Source organism: Neolamprologus brichardi, chromosome 3 (genome assembly GCF_056152115.1).
Source record: "Neolamprologus brichardi isolate AB-2024 chromosome 3, ASM5615211v1, whole genome shotgun sequence".
Classification (NCBI taxonomy): domain Eukaryota; kingdom Metazoa; phylum Chordata; class Actinopteri; order Cichliformes; family Cichlidae; genus Neolamprologus; species Neolamprologus brichardi.
This window is the reverse complement of record NC_142106.1, coordinates 19612242-19635133: the sequence shown is the minus strand read 5'-3', so window position 1 is coordinate 19635133 and position 22892 is coordinate 19612242. Positions and strand designations below refer to the sequence as shown.

The following is a 22892-nucleotide window of genomic DNA, read 5'->3' as shown; positions in this document are numbered from 1 at the left end:
TTCACCCTATTGACCTACTTTGTTATGTCATTCTCTAGATCATTGAGAGAATATAGGCTATGATTTAATTTTTTTATAGCTTCTGTTTGATATTTTGGCTGCTGTAACACAAATGTATTACATTTGGGTTAAATAAAGTTATTTTATTTTATTTAAATTGTCTTTTTTTCAGAAAATCTCTTCAAGTCACAGGTTTTATAATGAAAGTGCAGGTAAATGACCTTTGAAACAAACACACACCCGCCCCTTAGGATCACCAATAAAGTTCAAAGCCCTGCCCTTGTCAAGTGAAAATGATATAAACAAAAATCTCATGTGCAAATTTTAACAGCAGTGCTGCTTATCCAGGAACTCATATGTCACAATAAAGCAATAACAGGACCTCACCATTGTAGGAGAGAGAGAGGGAGGGAGAGAGAGAGGGAGGGTGGTAGGGAGAGAGAGAAAGAGACAGCAGTGCCCTCCTCCCTACTTCTCTTATCACGCCTTTCAGACATAAAACTGGGCCGAGCACATGTACTAAACAAACCTCTCTAGCTCTGCTAAGCACGCATTTAGCTCTGCCGTCTGAGTCACTGCAGTTTCCTGGTAAGCCTGCTGCGGTTTGGATATCTGTCAGTAGCTGTTTTCATTGGTGCTTTCCGACTAAAGCAGGTGAGAGATAGTGTCTTTGTTTTCAGTTTTGGTTGCCACGTGTATCTTTTTTTCTATTTTTAAAATCTAAAATCAGCTCTCGTTGAGATGGAAGAGTCTAGAACATGTTTTTATTAACGTGGTATAAAGCAGACATTAAGATTAAACTGTGTTGCTGACTGTGTTGAGTATATCAGATTAGACTAGAGATGCCCGATCATCAGCACTGCAGGAAGCGTCTACTGTGGAGGCCGGATGCCACAAGCAATTTACATATGAACTTTTGACCTTTACGATATTTTCAACAAACCAAGCTTCAGTTTACACATCTTGTGAACTTGTACTGTTGGGTAATGAGTCTTAAAAAACCGAATCCAGTAACAATAATGTAAAAATGTAAATGGTTTTAGAAAAGTTGACATCAACCCTTTGGCCAAAAGGAGGTCAGATTCCAGAAATATTTGAAAGATTAATTGGGAAAATGACAGGAAACCACCCGCTTCATTCATTTACGGTTCTAGATAATTGTAGATTGTTCTTGGGACTTATTGATGTTTGCTTAAAAGTCAAACAGTGTTTAGGAAAGAGACTTGGGCAAACACAACAAAAAGCCGTATACAGTGTTTTTTCTTTTTCAGTGGGTCTGACTCACTTAAAGAAATATCCGAACTTGGTGCTGGGTTTAAGAGTAAGTGAACTGTGTTGCTGCATGTGTTTTAAATGTCTTCAGTTATCTAAACATCTGGTCTTTGTTTTAGCTCTAACATATAGTAATAGTTGAAATACATACCTGATTTTAACTACATAGACATTAGAGCATAGACATTGTTCATATGGCTTTGCTTTGTTGTAGATTCCCAACATTTAACAGAATACAGTCTGAGACAGCAGCACTGAGGAGACGAGAGTAAATGACCTGTCTGCAGCTTTCATTTCAAGTTAAACTTTAGCAGCAATGAACGTAATATCATAAAGTCACACAAAAATGCAGCAACAGGATTGTAATATGATTTTTTTTAAAATCTACTATTGTTAATGTTGATGTAGAATAGGCATTTTTATATGGAAATCCAAAAAATAAGGATTTGTAACAAACCAAATTGCTTCAAATTTGGTTTTAAAAAATGACAAGATATGGTGATATTTGTTATGTAAAAACAAAACCGTTGCCTCAAGAGATGTAAAAGATTAGATTTTTATTAAGAAATGGTATTTACAGCAAAAATGTTCTTCAGTGTTGGGCATACAGGTGTAGACAACTGAAGGATGTCAGACAACGAAGATACGATGGAAATGGGGATAAACGGAGCCTCTAAAGGGTCCCGTTCAAGACAACAGTTGCACGGCGCAACAGTCAGTTTCCACAATATTCACTACAAGGTGAAACAGGGAGGTGGATGTTTTTGCCGAAAGAAGGCCACGACCAAAGACATCCTCATCGACCTCAAGTGAGTAGACTGGTGCGTTTAAACTTCGAGGACAACAGACGGGTTTTTTTAAAGCTAACAAACAACAGGCTACTTGTCATTTTAAACACACTTCTAAAAAATAAGGGGCAAAGCTTAGCTGCAATATCTCATCTTCATGCAGCCTAAAAGTACAACATTAGATTAAGACATTTTAAGACTTGATCAAAGTGTTAGAAGCCAAATGTAACTAGGGATGGGTACTGGTATCCGGTGCCATTATGGCACCAGTTCTGACTAGATGGTAGTAACCAGATCGAAAAGCAGCGCACATTTCGTTGCTTTATTTCGTTGCTTTTTTTTCCTGAGATGTGATACACTTCAGATTCTGGCCAATCATTTTATGTTTCCAAGGATAGTAGGCGGGCCCAGGTACGTACGTTCTTTTAGAGCAGAGCTACAGATTAAAAATACCAAAGGCAAAGCGGTTTGGCTGTGCTTCACAGCAAAAGATGCAAACTCAGCAGCCTGCAACAAGTGCTTTAAGCTGATACTGTGATACTGTCAAAGAAGGTAACACCTCGAATCTGATGAAACACCCGGCGACGCATAGCAGGGTTTTTTAAAGCCGAGAAATGCACCGTACCTACTGTGGGTGTGGTGCCTGTTATTGGACCCGGAGTTAGCAACATCCCCCAAGAACCCGAAGAGTAGAGTCCTGGCCCCTAGCCCTGCCAGTGTAGCAGAAATGATGACGGATGATGTTAGCAGCAGCAGCCGTTCTTCTCTGCGTGAGTAGCAAACACCGTCGTGGATACATGCGGCTGTCTTCTTGTTTGATGGCAGATACTCCCTTCACCCTGGCCAAAAAGGCTAAAATGACCAAAGAAAAAGTGGAAAACAGTTAAACATGAGAGGTTTTTGGACAAAGTTTGTGTTTTTTCCATTGTTTAAGCACTGCTTCCAGCCAAGAGTGATACCATATATGCCCTATAGCTGCAGAAAAGGCTAACATTGTTATCTTTTTACAAAAAAACAGCTAAACATGAGAGGTTTTTAGACAGAGTTTGTGTTCTCCATTGTTTAAGCAGCGGTTTGAGCCCCGTTTAAGCACTGGCACCGTTTCAAAAGTACCGGTTTGGTACTGGTATCAGATAAAACCTAAACAATACCCATCCCTAAATGTAATAAAGGCAAATGAAGTCTGGGATTTTGATTTTTCCATGTATATCCCACAAATGGCTAATTATCTATTGGTTTTCAGAACTTTAAGCTTCATTTTTGGCTGAGGAATGTTTTGATAAAAGAGACGTTGTTCACACATTCATCTTAAAAAAATATTCATCTTTTTTACTGAGGACCTTTGAACACTCACAGGTGTGTTTTTCCCAAACTCTGGTTAATGGTATAACTTGGTTATGAATTGTCCCTGTGTGATGCTCAGTGCGCTATGATGTTACACCATCAGTGAAAGGCTATTGTTTCATCACGGTAAAGGCAAACAAACAAAAATTCCTAGAATACAAACTTCTTTTTTTAGAAAGGTTCAGAGGGACGTCCAGTGGATGTTCATGAAAGACACTGAGCAGATGAGGAGACATCATTAATGTTCGCAGAATTTTAGTTTCAGTGCCAGTAATGTTTTTTTTTAAAAAAAGCTGAACAAAGAAGCCCAAGTGAAAGATGCCACTTACCTTCCTTTTTTCAAAATTGTGAGACAACAAATTTCGTAACTTTCCAATCCTGTGTAGTTATTCAGCCATCATAAAAAAAAAAAAAATTAACAATGTATTTTAATTAATTTCTAAGTTCACTGCAGTTTTCACACTTTGCAAACCAATCCATTGGGTTCAGTTAGACGATTTTGCAGGCCCATGTTGGATCACTTCTCTACTGAAAAGAAACATGCAGTCAGGTATTTTAAAGATAAGATAAGATCAGCTTGTGTAACGCATTATTGTTAGAGCACATGTAACCTTGTCTTACATCACATGCTTTAACAATCAGCAGAGTAACATACAGCATGAATAAAAATTGGCAAAAAGAGCACGCTCTTTACCCAAGAATATACCACACAGTCACGTGGTATATATGTGTAGAGGGTGGAAATGCTCAGGTTTTGTCAGGACTTGTGATAATGAAACAACTTCAAGGAAAAACTGTGGATTTACAACTTGACTAACAGCCTTTTAAGTCATATCGTGTCACCTCACTGTTTCTGTAGTGATGCACTTTGCCTCTTAAAGTTTACCAACCAAACTGCAATAAGCTGGCTTGGATTTACTTTGTCTTACAAGACATTCCTGTGATGCTACAATGCAAGGCATGCTTTAGCCCTCAGGTGACTGTAAGCATGAGCCCATACTGTGGTAAACTGGTAATGCACAGTCTGCATGTGCAGCTACTGTGTGTTTATTTGTCTACGTGCTGCCAGGAGCCCACCTGGGATGCAAACGTGACACGATCAAGGTTTGCTTGGTTCAAACACTCCCACATGCTGGGAGGCAAAGGAAGGAAGTTTGCTTTGTCGGGAGACTCAGGTTCCCAAGTTTGCCTCTGTGAAACACATACACATACTGTACATACAAAAGCCTGTGAGAAGACAATGACTCTGGGCTTAAACCAACAAACAGGCACGGGTACAGGATGCTGTACTGCCTCGGTTTGTTTGAAACTTTACTTGGCAAGAACGTTGAGGGTGTAAAAGTTACTGAATCAAAGGTGCTAAGTGTTAACACTTTATAGCAGCCAGGATTAATAAATTTAAACTGACAGTTACTTTAACACTGAAGCAATGATTAGTAAAGTTCTCCAGGGTGTTGACAGTTAAGCTTCTTCGGGTCCTTAAAACAATGCCAGATGAGCCGTGCAGATGATGTTGGAGTTAAAGCTAATAAATGCGAAATAATGTAATAATAATAATAATAATAATAATAATAATAGTCAAATAATAGTTTCATTAATCTTCTGAGGTCTGAGTCTTTGAGTTTTTGAGAACAACTGAACTTCAGTGGTCTAAGGCCCTATTCACAAAACCTAGAGACCAGTTGCCAACCCCCTGCTAACCTTTGGTCACTAGAAAAAAATGTTTATTCCCTGACCAATTGGTGAGTGGTTCACTTGGTGAAATCTATCACAAATAGGAGCAGGGTGCTGACAGAAAAGCACATTATGATTTGTATTCTAACAAACATAAATGTAGAAGAACTCCAAAAATAAATGAAAGTTGAATCAACGTTGCTGATATTTTCTCAGTGTCTGTTCAACTTTCATTTTGAAACATTTTTTTAGTCATGACTTGACACTGTGAAAATCCTGGCCGCCGAAAGTTCTTCAACATTGAAATGTTTGTTAGCTTCGGTCGCTAACCATGACACGGTCTCATGTTGACGATCGACAAAGATGTCACCTTTTTTGCAAATTGCGATTTGCTTATAGTGAAACTGTGAAAAGTGCAACCTGGACATGGAGACCATTTACCTTCAAACATTTGTTAAAGACCATAATTGCTATTCACATTTTTTTTTTACAAATAGTTGGTTTTATCTTTGTAGGCTCAGGGTAAATGTAGGGTAATGGTAGAGTTAAATCTACTACATCAACACGTGTCTGCAGACAAAGCCATGGATTATACTCTGTTATAAAAAAAGATCAATGTGTTATTATATATGTAAGTTATGAAAGCTTTAATGGGTCAAAGTGTAGCAGGTGTGTTTGTGTGCGTGTGTGCAGATTTTAATGACTTGTACCTGTGGGATTTTATTGGACATGTGTAATCATTGACAAAGTTGAAGGTCTGTGCTTTAGTTTAACCTGCTTGCATGAGAATAAGGGCTGTATCCTGCTGTGACAGCTCATACTGGAGCGCATTAAAACTGACTTTACCATCATTTATGATTGTGCATTTATAATCAGGCCAGAAACTGACCTGTCTGGGTGTAATGGAAGCTAAATTATCAGCAACGCCATTGTCACGCGGTGAATACACGCAAGGGATTCTGAATTGTGATAAGATGTGGAAAGAAAAACCTAATAAAAAAAGGACGAGAGGAAGATGTAGAAAGAAGGTAAAGTTAACAAAACAGGATTTCATCCACTTTTTTAGTGGAGTCACTTGGATGAGCGATAATAATATTTATAACATTTATATAGCACTTTTCGAGACCTTCAAAGCGCTTTACAATTCCACTATTCATTCACTCTCACATTCACACACTGGTGGAGGCTACAGTTGTAGCCACAGCTGCCCTGGGGCAGACTGATAAAGAAGTGAGGCTGCCATATTGCACCATAGGCCCCTCTGGCCAACACCAGTAGGCAAAGTGTCATTGGATTGATTAGCTAACAAGGACGCAACGACCGAGAATGTCGGAGCCGGGGCTCGAACCAGCAACCTTCCGATTACAAGACGAACACCCAACTCTTGAGCCACAATCGCCCAGAGGTGAAGCATCCTCATAAACTTACAGAGGTCCAGTCGCTTTCTTCTTCAAGCGAATCCATCCATTCACTCTGTCCATTAGAGCAGCTCGGTAAAGCAGTGAACTTACCCTATCTGTGCATTTAATCTCAGAGATACGTCAGTATGTGATAAAGAAGTGGAGTTTCAACAGTACGCCCTCAGTTTTCTTTTCATTACTAGAATGTTTTATTTACCCTACATGTAGTGTGTTAAAAAATAAGTCATTTGCAAAGTAGATAGTGAAAGTATGTTTGCATGGGACAGGATACTAATGCTAAAAAGCAGTGAGATTTTTTGTAAGTTAAACAAATAGACACAGGAATGCAGATTACATGTGAAGGACAAATATACTGTATTTAACATTTTTTGTTTTTGTTTTAATGTTCTTATGTGTTTTGAGTTACTAATGCTACGTTCACACTGCAGGCGAAAGCGCATCAAATCTGATTTATTTTTTTGATCCTATGCGACCCATATCCGATCACGGTATGACAGTGTGAACAGCACAAATCCAATATTTTCAAATCCGAGCTGGGGCGCGGGCCGCTTTGAGGGCTCACACTAGAGCGTGTTTGCTGTCACATTTTATTTGTAGTGTGAACAAGCAGACAAAAAAATTGGAATTAAGACCTACAGTGTGAACGTAGCCGTAGAGACTGTCCACTTCCACATAAAGTGGGAAACTTGGCCGTCTGTCCATCCAGTCATTCGTCCATTTTAATTTTGCAGTGGTGGCAGGCTGTCCAGGGTAGTCACAGACTCTTTCCCAGCAATGTTGCTAGTCCAGGCAAATAATCTCTCAAGTGAGTTTTGGGTCTTCCCCAGGGGACTACAAATCTCCAAAGGGAGGCACCTCCTCTCACCACAAAGAAGTAGCAACTGTACTTCAAGATATCTTTGGCTGTCTGAACTCACCGTATCTCTAAAGAGGTGTTTAAACAGGAAGAGAAGAACTGCAATGAGGCAACCAGAGATTGTGGAATATCAGTGAAATTCAGCAACCACTTTTATCTGCGATATCATTCTTTTCTGGCAGTTGAGAGGTGCCTATAACCCTACGTGAGGTTTCGGAACATAGACTCAGTGGTCCATTGAGAGGTTCAACTTCCTGCTCACTTAACAGAGAAACAATAGCTTCCCAGGACTTGTTAATTTGTCTTAGTTATTAGGGATCATTTGGATCACATAATTATAAAAAAAAAAAACCCTAAACATCGCTTTTGAACAGAGTAATTTTTAAAAGTGTGTCATTGTATGGGGACAGTTCATTTTATTTTACAGAGTAACACAAAATGTAACAAAATATATGACCCTTTGTTGAGGGATAGGATGTAGGGGTGTGGGGGGCTCTAAATGTCAATGAAAAGAATGGCAAGTTTCTCATTTGCAGGAATCTAAACAACTCTGCAGAGTCATGTTTTCTGCTGAATGAATGACAGGACAGATTCTGAGCAGGAGGAAGTCACCTCCCTGTGTTTCTCAGACTCACTTAAATGACTGAATGACTAAAAATTAATTTTACTTTTCCAAAACAGTAAATTGCTGACTAATGCCCTGGCAGACACTGAACAGTGTGCCCATGTGGTTTTGGGTTTCAGATGCATGTGGTAAATTTCAATCCCCTTCACTATACTATAGCTATACCAGCAAGAGCAAAAAAAAATAAACCCGCATTAGCCTGAAAGGCATGAAGGAGAGAAAGGCGACTATAACACAGATACATATAAAACTGCTGTGTCATAGTTACAGCTTGAGATTTGCTTAGTGGCAGTTTAAAAAAAAAGAGGAAGTCTTCATCTCTGTACATGTCAGGGAAAATGCAGAATAAGAATCACAGTGTTACGAAACATCCTCAACCAAACGGCCACTAAACTTGTAACTTTGCTGGAAAAAGCCATTTCAGTTCCTCAGAAATACAGCAGCGTGACTTCTGTAGTATCACAAAAGTCACTCTAGAGAAAAGCAGAACTCAAACTGCTTCATCATTTCAGAAAACTTCCACGGAAAAGTAACCCTGGAAGTTACTTTTTAGAGCCTAACCTGTCACTGGGGTCAGACAGGGTTTGTTTCATTGGAGGAATTCCAGTGCTTTCCGTAAACAGCGACTCTGAGCCTTTCAGTGATGTTGGGGTCATTACTGTAATCCTAGGCTAAGCAGCACTGCGAAGATGATGGTTGGTAGAGAGAAGAGAGGGTGAGTGAGTGGGATGGAGGTCTACAGAAAGTAAATATTTTGTTTTGTTTTTGCTGTTTGCTGTGTTTTTTTCCTCTTATTTCCCTGAGATTTAGCTGTGGCATACTGCCTGGGATGACTATAATGACCCTGATATCACTGAAGAGCACAGAGGTTTTGCTTTCAGGATTTTTTGGTTGCCCCAGTTCAGAAGAAGATTTTATTATTCCTACACAGTAAAAAATAAGATCAACATTAAATCTTTATTATTGATCCATTAAACTTTAGGAACGTAAATTTTCAAGAGCTATATGCTTCATGCAAATGAAGCTTATTATTTTTATTGCTGATTAATTTCACAGTTACCACGGTGACTTCATTTAACCAAGAGTTCAAATTTAAAAAATAGCGAAACATAAACAGAATAAAGAAAAAAACTGCAAATTTTAAAATTTAAGAAGCTGAAACCCTTGAATGAATGTGTCCAAACGTTTCCCGGCTGCTGTTTATGAAATGAATTATTAAAACATTTTTCATGTGAAACCCCCTGACATCTGCACATCTACAGATTCACCACTGATAATATTTTTGTCGCTCTCTCCCTCAGTGGGATCATGAAGCCAGGTCTCAACGCCATTATGGGAGCGACGGGAAGCGGGAAGTCATCGTGAGTGCTGCAAATGTGTTTGTACAGGGAGAAAATGGGATTGAATGTTTTCCATTTATGTTTAGCAAAAATCTGAAGAAAACGTCTTTGTTTGTTAAGAGATGAACAACTGGTGGTCGATGTTGTACACATTAACTGCTGGAAAACAAAATGTTTGTGTCTTTGCCTGTACACAGAAAGATAAGGTCTTCTTCTATCCAGTACAGTTTGAATATATAAACAATTTTCCTGCCACATGGAAAAGACATTACAGGAAATAAAACAAGAACGTTTTCCTATTTTTCCGCTCAAACTTCCCGTCTATATTTGTGCCAGCTGATTAGCAAAGACTGCCTATTCTTGCCTTTGCTAATTCAGATGGTGTGTAACAGGAAAGCAATCATCCTTATAGATGGTGTGAGCTGATGTCTGCATAAAGCCTCCTGACTGGGACTCAATTTGTGATTGAATGTTGCCTTTTTGTTTTAGGTTTCTTGATGTTCTGGCAGCTAGAAAGGACCCTGTAGGTCTGTCAGGAGAGGTCCTGATTGACGGAGCCCCTCAGCCCCCTAACTTTAAGTGTCTGTCTGGCTACGTGGTTCAGGTGGGTGAAGCAGGCAGGAAGTTCGACAGGATTTAGCAGAGTTTCCTGGACAGGGCAGGAAGAGATTTCCAGCAACAATAAAACCGGCTTCTTAGGCCAAGTCTGATTGAGTTGCATAAAGTTAATTGTTTTAGAAATACTGAGGTCACATCTGTGGAAATTAAACTGAGTTAAAAAGATGTCCTTGAAACAAAAATGCATCTGACAGCAGTAAATGTTTGGTCACTTTTAATGTGTTAGATTTTTTTTCTAAACAGTAGCTTCCTGTCTGCAGGATGATGTGGTGATGGGGACTCTGACGGTCAGAGAAAACTTCACCTTCTCTGCAGCCCTGCGGCTCCCATCAAGCATCAGCCATAAGGAGAAGAAGCAGAAAGTTGACAGACTGATCCAGGAGCTTGGACTGGGCCGAGTGGCCAACTCCAAGGTGAGAAGAAAGAAACTTCAATAAAAATAAAAAAAAAACATTTAGTCAAGAAGTGGTACAAAAGAATAATAGAATGCATAAAAAATGACTCTAAAATATAGGAAGGATGAAAGTATCCAAAAGAAAGCTAAAAAGCGCAGAGAAACGAGAAAAAAACAAAACAAAGATGCATGAGAAGAACTGGAAGACAGATTGAAAGGAAAAAGACTGAAGTCTGATTGTAGTGTGTTTGTGCAGGTGGGCACTCAGCTGATTCGTGGGATTTCTGGTGGCGAGAGGAAGAGGACAAACATTGGGATGGAGCTGATTATTGACCCGCCTGTCCTCTTCCTGGATGAACCCACCACAGGCCTCGACGCCAGCACGGCCAACTCTGTGCTGCTGCTGCTCAAGAGGTGAAAACACACATATTTTTAGTGCTGATGCCATGAAGATGCCCATCTATATCATGCGGCCACACCTTAAATGTTAACACTGAGTCCATTGGTCTTCATTTTCTGGCCAAACAAATGCTGAAATTTGGCTGTATAAACATCTGCCATGAAGTGAAAGGTTAGGGTAACCCTAACCAAAAACATGAGTGAGAAGACCAAAGGCTGCCCTAACATGGAAAGAAAGGCAGGCCAAAGGTAACTTCAGTTAGCAAATTGTCAATGTAGGGTGAAAGCCACAAGCTGCAGCCCTCTACATCATATGGTAGTAGTAATAGTAGTATCACTAAATGAATAACTATAATAAATGAAAAAAAAAAATCCATTGAATAAGTTTAACCTAAATAACAGTTTTTTACTGTTATTCCAGGATGGCAAACAATGGTCGCACCATAATCCTCTCCATCCACCAGCCTCGATACACCATCTACCGCCTCTTCGACAGCCTCACCCTGCTAGTCAACGGTCATCAGGTCCCCTTTAAATACTGCTTATTGAAATACTTAAACATTTTCACTGAGCTAACTTCAAGCTACCTGTGGAGGAAACTGTGACTTACATGTTAATTCTTCTTCTCTCTGCTGTAAAACATGTCAGGTTTATCACGGCCCAGCACGGAGTGCACTGGAGTACTTCTCTGACATTGGTAAGCACGCCTGATTAACTTTAACCCAACAAGATGCAACACGACAGAAAGGCAATGTTTGTGACTATGTTTTAAAACTGTTTCCTAGGATACACCTGTGAGCCCCACAACAACCCTGCTGACTTCTTCCTGGATGTCATCAACGGAGACTCGACCGCCGTCGCCCTCAACAGTGGGAAAACAGAAGGTGTGTAAGTTTGTTCTGGACAAAAAGACAGCAGTGGGGAAAAAAGATCCTCTGAGGTGTAAGCCATCGTGATTATAACCTGACCTTGTTTGGAAAATCTCTTAATAATAATAATAATAATGATAATAATAATTATAACTAGTAACATTTGCATTTCCTGCAAAAATGCTGTGTGAATGCCTTGTAGTGGAATCGGAAAACAGCAGAAGAAGGAGAACAATCTGCTGAAAAGAGCTGAAGAAGCTAAAAATTGTGCTGAAAACAGCTAAAAAATCTGAAATTTGTACCGAAAAGATGTGAAAAAGTTAAACTATGAAAGGAAATGTTGTTACAAGCTGGGTTTGAACCCAGGCCGCCTTGTCTCAAGGCAGTTAATCAGCTCGCTGAGCCAAACCAGTTCTCAGTTTACTGAGACGATATGGAGAAACTGAATAATCTGCTTAAATGAGCAGAAGAGGCTGTAAGTTGTGATGAAAAGAGGTAAAAAAGCTTTTTCTGCTGAAAAGCTGTGAATCAGCAGAATTTCTGCTGAAAACAGCTGAAGAAACCGGAAACTTAGCTGAAAAGGGCTGAAACAACTCAAAATTCTGCTGAAAAGTGGTGAAGAAGTTGAAATTTGTGTTGAAAAAAATTTAAAATGTTTAACCGTTAATCGAAAAAAAATGTTACCATAAGCGGGATTTGAACCCGGGGCTCCTGCTCTGAGAACGGCTGCTCATCTCACTGAGCTAAAACACAGCTGCCCTGGCAAGCAAAATCAGTGACCAGACTGATAATGTGGTCCCATTCAGCAAAATGGGCCTAAAATGGCATAAAAACCTTAATATCTCAAAAAGTATAGACGTTATGAGCACCAAAGCCGGCATTAGCAGAAACAGCAGAATAGTTTAAAATTTGAACAATGAAAATTGCACAAAAACTGTGGAAGTAGTTTCACGGCGAAGAACCACGGAGCAACTAGAATAAAGTATAAAGAATAAAAAGAAACAGAAACACAATAATAATAACCATCACATGCAGTTTTTGCAGTTGACTGTGGACAAATTGGGGGAAAAAATTCAGATCAAGAAGCTTTTAGAAGTCAAGTCTTCCCTTTTCATCTCATCAAACACCATCCAGTATCAGTAAACAGTTGTTCTACTCTAACGCTGATACCCAGTTGCTGCACCAGGTTTAGCCAACATAACAATGAGACAACTCTGCCACTATCAGGTCACAGTGGGAGCTACAACTTTGCCCTCTATAATATTCGTAGGGCTTTCTGCTGTTACATAAAACGTTGCTGAGAAAACCACATTAGATAAATAGTTTTTTGAGAATTCATCCTGTGAAGCTTTAGTTGGTTCCAACATGAAATCATTAAAGTCTGAACAATAACTTTTGTTCAACAGACTGTGTTTAACTCACGATATCAGCTGCATCATAATCATGATGATTAGGTTACAGAAGAGAAACAACAACATCCAAACACATAGAAGACAAATATTCCTGAAACCTTTTGAGCACTGAGAAGTTTCTTTCATGTGGAAACCAAAACATTAGTAAGACAACTGGGATTTATCTTTTTAATGGTTTGTTTGACACTGTCATCAAACCCATCACACACACAACTGTCCAGCATACAGTGGTTAGGTGAAAGTGGTTGACTTTATTCCCTTTTTTGTTCTCCAAAAAGGTATACTAATGACTCAAAATACTTACAGAAATGTTTACTATAACTAAAAGTACATTGATTTTAAAATGTTATGAACTCAAATTATGGACAAGCTGCTAGCAGGATGAAGGCGCCCTCTTCTGTCCTACATACATTTTTAGATTCACTGGTCAACCAGGTGTGAAGGTGCTGCAGAAAGATGTGCAAAATCAAAATTCCCTCAAGTGAACCTGTAACACATGCTGCATTCAGGCACTGTAGGACACATGACATTATTTAGACTTGATTTGACATTGGTTTGAATTTGTTTGGGTTAAAATATTTGGCTTGTTTTGAACACTATGCAAGTGACAGCTTAAAAAAAAAGAAGAAAAAATGCTTTTTAATGTCACATATTTGCAGCTTGCATGTTAGTAATACATCCACACTACTGTAGTTGTAATTGTAAAGTGATTTATCCTGATTCTGTGACATATGCCAGTGATTATATGATTAGAAGTAATAATATAAAACCCAATTTTTTTGTAGACCTGACCAGACCTCTCTTTGTCCAGATCCAGATCAAGAGCTGGATTCAGAATCGATGTCGAAGTCCCAAAGAGGGATTGGGGAGAAACTGGTGGAGGAGTACAGAAACTGTCAATACTTCAAAGACACCAAAGCAGAGCTGGGTGGGTACCAAAAGAAGGCTTCAGTATTTATTGATTTTTATTGTTTGTATCTGAAACTGTTACAAAAATATGTTGGGTGACGATAAACAAAGCTAGATGGCTACAACAAAGAGGTATAGTGAGTACAAATTGGTCAGAAATTCTCCAAATAATTGCATCCCGATGTAAATGAACCACAAAGAGATAATGAATGACTACATTGTCTCAAATTGATGTTGTCTTTATTTTGGTTTTACTGTGAAACTTTGCTGTTATGTTTTAGTGTTTTAGCCACTCGGACCTTAAATTCTCCCAATTTTTTGGACTTCACAGGACATGTTAACGACTTTAAATGTGAACAAAACACATTAGTTCATACAGACATGAGCATTTGTTTAAATGTAAATTAATTCAAACCTTTGCCACCTTCTGTCTGTCTCAGAGAGGATCGTCCAGGGAAAGAAGGTGGTCACTACTACTCCCTTCAGAACCATCACCTACACCACCGGCTTCTTCACGCAGTTCAGATGGGTTCTCAAGAGGACATTTCGCAACCTCATACTCAACCCGCAGACCTCCATCGCTCAGGTAAGTCTGTGTAAAGTTCACTTTATTTATTCACTTATTTAAAAGAAGAACTGTCCAGTTTGGGGAATGTGTATCTTCACTGTCTAAGAGGGAAGTAATAAGATCAATATCAATACAGGATTAGTTCATTTATATTGATAAACATTTGTTACCATAGTGACATTGTGCTGACACAAAGCAGATCTTTGCAAGCTACAATAAACGCTCACTATGATTCAGAAGCCACCTTAAAGTAATCCTTTTCTCTGGGTCTTCATCAGTCTCTCACATTGTTGTGGGGGTACTTTGTAGTATGTTGTAGTACATTTATTTACTTACAAGGTAACACAAAGTAACACAAGGGAGGACAACCAGTACAACATGACAAAGAACAAATGCAAACATTAACTGAGGAAGGGAAAAATGCCAGGGAACACAACTGAAAATAATCAGGGAAAACAAGACAGAGGAAGAAAAACTGAGCACACGGCATGTGAGACGAAAGACAAAAAAATTAAGCAAAACCAAGAGACTGAAATATGACAAAACACGGGGAACACAGGGGAAGGCTGATAACTGAAACCTGAAATTAGATATAAAAAAACTCAAGAACAATCCCAGATAACCATGATATTAAGAACAAATGGTAAAATACAGATTATCACTACAAGAGAAAGTCTTTATACCTGAGTATAAAATAAACAATTCAAAAAGTCCAAACATAAGACGCTTTCAGGGCAAGGCAAGATTTAGCTATAGGATAGATGGCCACACATTTGACACTAGGGCTGCCACAAACGATTATTTTGATAGTCGACTAGTCACCGATTATTTTTGCGATTAGTCGACTAATCAGATCATGCATCCATTGAACGTAAAACGTACAGCTTATTGCACCAGCATGCATCTGCTCTTATATAACTATTATTAGCTTACAGCTTTAAGTTTTTAAGGTATGTGCTAACTAAAAATAAAGACAAGATGATAGTTTATTAAATTTTAATTAAGTTTGCAGATTGTTTCGGTGATGTTTAATAAACTCAGCAGTTTTCTCCTTGCTATCTAAAATATAACAGGACACCGGAGTATATTCTCGAGCATCTCACACTTCTGATAATCAGTTGTCTGCTTGACGTTTATTTAGCTGTGTAAAAACTATAACTTTGATCTCAGCCAAACCAATTTACTCAGGAACAAATAAAATACTAAAAAAGCCAAACAACAACATTTTTAAGTTATCTAAGTGACTTATATATGTTTAACCTGAGTAGCAAAAGACGGCGGTGGGGAGTCTGGTGTTCTCACGGGCTCTAGTGAGCCTTGCCCCCGGCTAGCTATCAAGCTAGTGGGTAACAGACGTCTCCGAAAACGTCGGAGCGCTTTTGAAAATATGTGGTGTCTTGGTAAACTGAGCAGATATTTGAGGTTTACACAGCTACATTCTCGTCTGAAAATATGTTAAACGTTTATTTTGTGACCCAGAAAGAATAATAAGAGTAACATTAAAACTAACTGGCTGCCGCCATTGTTGGAAACTGAGCAGGTCTGCGCTATGAATTCTGGGACAAAGCTTCTTCTTCTTTGGCGTTTAACGGCAGCTGGCATCCTTATACATGCAGTGCTGCCATCTTCTGTTTCAGTCTGTTATTACACTCTTAAATCCTACTACTTATTCCTGCGTCTTTTGGGATCTTACAAAGTTTCAAACGACACGTCGACTATTAAATTAGTCGTAGACGATTTTGATAGTCAACGTAATCGTGACTAGTCGACTAATCGTGGCAGCCCTATTTGACACCACAGTACTTTGGTATGGCTGTCGGTCCTGTGGCTGTGAAGAAAGCAGCCCTCAGTTGTCTTTTTCAATTTACTTTTACTTTTATAGTGTCAAATCACAACAACCGTCACTTTACATTGTACGGTAAAGACCCTAGAATAATGCAGAGACATCAATTCATCACCCCTCTACCACCGGTCGACAGTTGGCGTGAGGTGTTTTGCTGGTATGTCGAGTTTGGTTTTCATCGACTGTAGCACTGCACATTATGGCCAAACAGCTCTACTCTATCTAATCTGTCTCAGGACATTGTCCCAGGAGATTTGTGGTTTGTTCAGATAAACTATCTAAACTCTGTTGCTATGTTGTCTTTAGAGAGAAGAGGCTCTCTGCTGGTAACCTTTTCAAATCAAATCAAATCACTTTTATTGTCACATCACATGTGGAGGTACACTGGCACAGTACATGCGAGTGAAATTCTTGTGTGCGGGCTTCACAAGCAACAGAGGTGTGCAAAAATACAATAACATAAGAACAAGCAAAATATAAGGATGAAACCTTTTGAAGCAAACCGTACTTGCTCAGTGTTTTTCTAACTGTACCGGCTTGAACTTTAACATTTAACATGCTAACTGAAGATGGTAGTGTCTGTGATATAGATGTTTGGATGTTTTGCAGTTTCTCTGATCACTGCACAGTCTGGGACTGACACTGTTGTGAATACTGTGGCATTATGTTAATGCATATCTGACGTCTCCAGAACAGACAAAATAGATAACCAGACTTCTAATCAAGTGCCTTTGATTAGCAGCTTGTGGGTGATGTTTGTCCTCTTAGTCCTATGGAAGCAGTAAGGGGGCACTTAGTCTTTTACATGACTACATATTTATCTGAAAGTTTTCTTTTTTTCTCTTGACTGTTATTTTTGCCTGCTGTTGAATATACTCTGGGCTTTTCTGTGGTCACTGCATCACCGCTCATCTCTTCCTGTGTGCACATGTCACCAGTCAGTGGGAGTTTAGCAGGAGCAGCACCTGGTGTCAATAACTGAAACTGCATCATCAGATCATTTTATGGGGTTTGGGAAATACACTACCTCCCTGCCTCAAACTCAAGGAATAATGAACTTGCATTGATAACTGTGATAAGTGGTTATAAGTGTCTTTTTTTAAAAAAAATCTGTTTAGGTAGCAGTGACAATCTTCCTCGCTCTGGTTGTCGGAGCCCTTTTCTTCAATGTCCAGAATGATTCGAGTGGAATTCAGAACAGGTATTTGCTGTAGTACTTTTGTCTTTGTCACATTTGAAAGACAAATGATAAAGATGAATCTGGGATGTGAGATTATCGATGGTGTGGTTGTGTGTCCAGGACTGGTGCGCTGTTCTTCGTCGTCGTGAATCAGTGTTTCAGCTCCCTGTCGGCTGCTGAACTCTTCATCACAGAGAGGAAAATCTTCACGTGGGTCTCACACTCAAGGAACTTTTTTAATTCACTTTGGGGTGAAAGGTTTTCATTATATGAGGGTAAAATTCCCTCATTCATTCATGTTGAGAAGCTTGCATCTTTGCTTTCTTTAAAGATGTGTTCATGAAGTGAAATTGTTGGGACTTGCTTATCATCCAGGGACCCGAGTCGGTATTCTTTGCAGGAAATGCACATCTTTACTTTCTTTTTTAGTCAGATCAATATGTTCTCCTCTCATTGCCTTCTTCTTTCACAAAATGTTTTATTTTAGGTTTAGCCAAAAAAAGAGAAATCGTAATACACACATTCTTGAAGTGCCTTTTTATATCATAATGACAACTATCATCTACTTATTAAAAACACTTAATATTTAATTTTTTTTTCAATTAATAGGGATCAGTAGGATTATTAAGAAGCATTTTAAAAATGGAAAGTTTATGCATTTCCAATCATTTTATTTTTTTGGTATTTTACATTTTCATGCTGATTTTCTTTCTTGCTAATTCAAATTAAATGCTTCTGACAACTTTATTAGTTAAAGGTCTGCAGTAATGCCACTCACCTCTATTTATCATTATGTTTTCACAGATGCTGTTTTTAACACAACTTTTCCTGTATGTCTTCCTCTCTCTCTGCAGTCATGAGTATATCAGCGGTTATTACAGGGTATCGGTCTACTTCCTGTGTAAGATCCTGTCTGACATCGTCACGCTGAGGACCATCCCCGCTATCGCCTTCACCTGTGTGGCATACTTCATGGTTGGTAGGTGGAAGACAAGCTGTGCTATCCCGGTGTTTATTCTTTAATTGTATGCAGAGTAGAGGAGATGTGATTGGTAAACCGATGTGTCAGTGTTTCTAATGGTCTGTGTTATGAATGTTGATCTTGATCTGTTTATCCTTTGCATATGTGAAGGAAAAACTGTTAGACTCTCAGATTTTTATATCACAGAAATCAAGGCAAAAAACATATAAAGACAAGGTTGTTTTACACATCAGCGGTTTGTATCATGTGCCGTTTGTGCATTTTTGTTACTATTTATAACCCTGGCACTCTGATTTGTGATTTCGTCTGTGTATGTACAGGTCTGAAGCCGACAGCTGGGGCTTTCTTCGTCTTCATGCTCACCGTCGCTCTGTGTGCCTACACCGCCACCTCCATGGCTCTCGCTATCTCAGCTGACCAGACAGTGGTGGCCATCGCTAACATCTTTATGACAATCACCTGCGTCTTCATGATGGTGATGCACACACATCAGCATACACCTGTGCAAACATTAGTGCATACACACCCAGAGCCTGCATACATAAAGATGGCTGTAGCTTCTGGCTCTGTAAAGATAAGCCAATGTAAAGGTCTCCTAAACCTGCATTTTTTTCTAATGGACAGCAGGGGGCGACGACTCTAGTTTCAAAATGAAGTCTGATTGTACAGAAGGTTATGGAAAAGTGACCCTACTTTTGACTTGATTCATGACCCGATAGGTTTGTTTATTGTTTCATGTGAGTCACAAGTGTCCTTCGGCTTCACAGGCTGACTAGCCCCATACTTGTTTATCTTTTTATTTAAGTTTTATTTGACCCGAAAGTCCCTTTAAATAAAAAAACAAAACAAAAAACCCTAACTCTTTTTACAGCAGGCAAAGAAGAGCGGGCAAAGAAGGCACACTATTACAAAATTACAAATGTAACATAAAATCAAATACAAAATGAATACACACAACTCCATAAGACTCCAAAAGTAAAGAGGAGCTCAAGGCTTTACTAATCAGTTGAAGACACTTTTTTGGCTTTTTTGTATACAGTCTATAAGACATAATAAATGAATCACGTATTAAATAATAATGGCTTAGTCAATAAGTCCATCAAAAAGTGCAGAATGCAAACCGTGTTTATAACACAGGTAATGGTAATCTCCATCAAAATCCTGCAAACACTCACAAAACCATGATGGGACTGTGCTTGCAAGCAGGCACCGGGGTATATTTTCCCTTTTCTGGTTCCACCTTAACATCAGGCTGAGATTCTGACACACGTTTACAGCAAACTGAATCAAAGCAAATCTCATAATGTTCAGTCATTTGATTATAAAAATATGAATTTACATCAATTTATGAGGAACTCGCTTAGAAAAAACTGACAGTGAGAAGTTAAATATCAGCTTTAGAGAAGGTATAGTTAACACCTTTAATCTTCATGATGGTCAGACAGGTAATGCTAATGTTATTGAAGTTAGACAACAGCCTAAAGGAGAATTTCATTCGCTGGTTATTCTAATTAAATTAAATTAACATGCTGTTTAAAGGAATGTATCCCTGTGACATGTAAGACTGACTTAGTTTTATTTCTGGCAGAGGTAAAAGTCTGGGAGCAAGAAAAGAACAGCTATAAAAACACAAATCAATATTTCAACAAATTTTATAAAAGGTCAACAAGTTCAAGGCCTATGTGCTCTGTTTGATCTGTAAAAGGCTGACAGATCAATACCATGGTTTTGAAATTGGTACTCATCAGGGAAACAAAAAACCTCTGTAGATGTGGGATCTTCCATGCATACAGGCAGGAAGAAATGAAAACTCAAGGCTAAACCTGAAGTTACCACACAAAGCCTCGCCACTCGCCTCATCTGCTGTTTCCCTTTCTCCAGATCTTTGCAGGACTGCTAGTGAACATCCCCTCCATCGTCAGCTGGCTCGCGTGGTTAAAGTACTTAAGTATACCCAGATATGGCCTCAGTGTAAGTACAAACACTGGCAATTACATCTATTTTTAACAGTTTTATTATATCTGCAGCAATTTTATAATCACTTAAAAATCTTACCTTCCCTTAAGTTAGGCCTGTAACCGACTAAACTGTTAAACTTACTTTTGTTACTTACACCATATTTGATCTCAGTTGGGCTACACCATGATACACAACATTGCAACATTGATTTATTAACTAATCATACTTTTTATTCTATTTTATAATGTTTCTCTCTTTTTAGGATCTTTTATCTGGCCGTCTTTATTTACTTAAAGTTTTACTGCTTATTTAATTTTTTCCCTATCGGTTCTTCTCCTGTGGTGCTTACAAGCTATTTTTTTCTCTTTGACATTTTGTTATTACTTTTGTAATAATAGTTTGTATTGCATTTGGCTCTACCTTTCCTAAAACAACCCCAAAGAGGATTTGTGTCTCCAGCTGAAAGGGCGCTATACAGATAAAGTTTGATTGATTGATGTGCTGATTATCAGTTATAGATAAGGTAAGATCAGCTTTTAGAAATAAACCATGATAGTATATGAAGGCATTTGCAAAGATTTAGAAAACCTTTTAACTTGCTGTAGATTTTCACTCCTGTGCAATAATGCTAGCATCACCTTACCTGGAAGAACAGCAGTTCTTCAGTAGTTTTTACATTTTCCAAATGCACACTGTGAGCAGGGTTGGTACTCTGGGTTTAAAAAAACTTTTTCTTCAGATGAAACTCTTGTTGAGTGATGTTTGTTGATTTGTCTGTGAATCTCTCCAGGCTCTGCAGGCTAATGAGTTCACCGGGCTGACGTTCTGTGAGAAAATGAATACCACTCTCAACCAACAATAGTAAGCAGCACTGAGACACATGCAAGTTAACATGAAGTGATGAGGTTCACTGTGGGTTCCTAAATGAGATAGAAACATGGAAAACAGGCTCATCTGTGAGCACAAAGCCCATAACTACCAAAATAATGCAAGACGTTTAAAAAACAAATTTGTGCTGCAATCAAAATTCAAAATATAAATTTAGAGAATGGGAATCAAAAGGGATTAAAGTTATTAACACAACAGATACATCTAACATTAAGCCTTAATACAATTCAAGTCCCTTAGAGATGTTGTTTAAATGGATACTAGGCAAAAACAGCTTTTGTATCAGGCTGTAAACATGTTTATTTCTGCAATGAAGTTGGAGATTTTTACATCAGAGTCTGTGGGGACTGACTCGTTTATAAAGCCAGTCTCAAGTGGTCATTAGAGGAACTGCACTTCTGGTGTACCATGAGCAAATTTCTGCTGTAAAGTTGGGAGTCTCTTGGGGATTCTTGGGGAATGACTCACCTCTAGTGATATCAGATCAACTGCAGCTTTTGGTATCTCAGCATATCTCACATATCTCAGCATTTATTTTGTTTTTGTTTCCAGCTGTTACTCTGGGGAGAAGGTTCTGGAGGAGCAGGGCGTCGAATACTCCCTCTGGGGCATGTGGCAGAACCACTTGGCCTTGTTCATCATGACGATCTGCTTCCTCACCATAACTTACCTGAAACTGCGCTTCATCAAGAAGTTCACCTAAACACCGCTGACTCCTGACTGTTGGTCGTGGATGTTTTTGTGTTATTTGTTCTTCTCAAGTTCAGGTCTAGTTTTCACGTCATTTATTCAGGTTATTCAGTTTATAAATACAGATCTATAATATTGATTTTTTTTCCTTTCTTTTTTTCTTTTTGTAAATTTTTTATAAAGATTGTTATAAAAACTGATTGTTTGATCACCTCTTACTAACAATGTCATTGCCTCATCAGCTGTATCATAATTTTTGCACTTTAAAGTTCAGCATCACAAATACAAGAATTTCATATTTATAAACTTTGAATTTACATTACGTGTCTGTTTTGCTCATTTTTTACATTTTCATGATCGTTTTAGGACATACAGTGGCAGCAGAAACATTTAGCTGTAAATGTTTGCCTGTAAAAAAAAAAAATCATACATGAGCTTTGAACCAAATCCTCCTACTGTACCTTATAATTATTATAATTCATTCTGATGGACTCATGAAAGGCTGAAACAAGTGTTAAACCAGTCAGCTGTAGCAAAAACATTTCAGTCAAAACTCATAGATGGTGGTGCTGGGGGAACTAAGCAACAGGCAGGGACACAAGCCATTTTATTAGGTGCAGTCATACAGCTGCTCAGTTCAAGATTCTTCAAACTGAGCATCAGAATGGAAAGAAATCAGATTTAAGTGACATTGAAAGTGGTGTAGTTGTTTATGCCAGACGGACTGGTCTGATTACTTTAGGAACTGCTGATCTGGGATTTCCCCACGCAAGTATTTACAAGTCTTACTACGGAGCCCCGCAAGGGACATGGGAGAAAAACAATTACGATGAACTTTTGCGAGATCTCGCAAAAGTCCGT

At 38.7% G+C, this 22892-nt stretch overlaps 1 protein-coding gene across 3 annotated transcripts; it reads left to right on the top strand.

The window, feature by feature from the left end:
- The first annotated feature begins 518 nt into the window (after positions 1-518).
- On the top strand, positions 519-22314 carry LOC102775673 (broad substrate specificity ATP-binding cassette transporter ABCG2-like). 3 transcript variants are annotated; one of them, XM_087833431.1, is made up of 19 exons: positions 526-654; positions 1272-1321; positions 1869-2081; positions 9282-9341; positions 9810-9924; positions 10199-10351; positions 10589-10746; positions 11153-11255; positions 11380-11428; positions 11517-11615; positions 13824-13940; positions 14362-14507; positions 17451-17533; positions 17633-17722; positions 18367-18491; positions 18815-18969; positions 20376-20465; positions 21244-21314; positions 21894-22314. In XM_087833431.1, the coding sequence occupies exons 3-19, from the start codon at positions 1900-1902 to the stop codon at positions 22042-22044; spliced, it is 1947 nt and encodes a 648-aa protein (XP_087689557.1). In that variant the 5' UTR covers positions 526-654; positions 1272-1321; positions 1869-1899; the 3' UTR covers positions 22045-22314. The 3 variants fall into 3 exon arrangements, with proteins under 3 accessions (XP_087689550.1, XP_087689564.1, XP_087689557.1); XM_087833424.1 differs by lacking the exon at positions 1272-1321 and having other exon boundaries at positions 519-654; XM_087833438.1 differs by lacking the exons at positions 1272-1321; positions 17451-17533; positions 17633-17722 and having other exon boundaries at positions 519-654; positions 13798-13940.
- Positions 22315-22892: the final 578 nt, after the last annotated feature.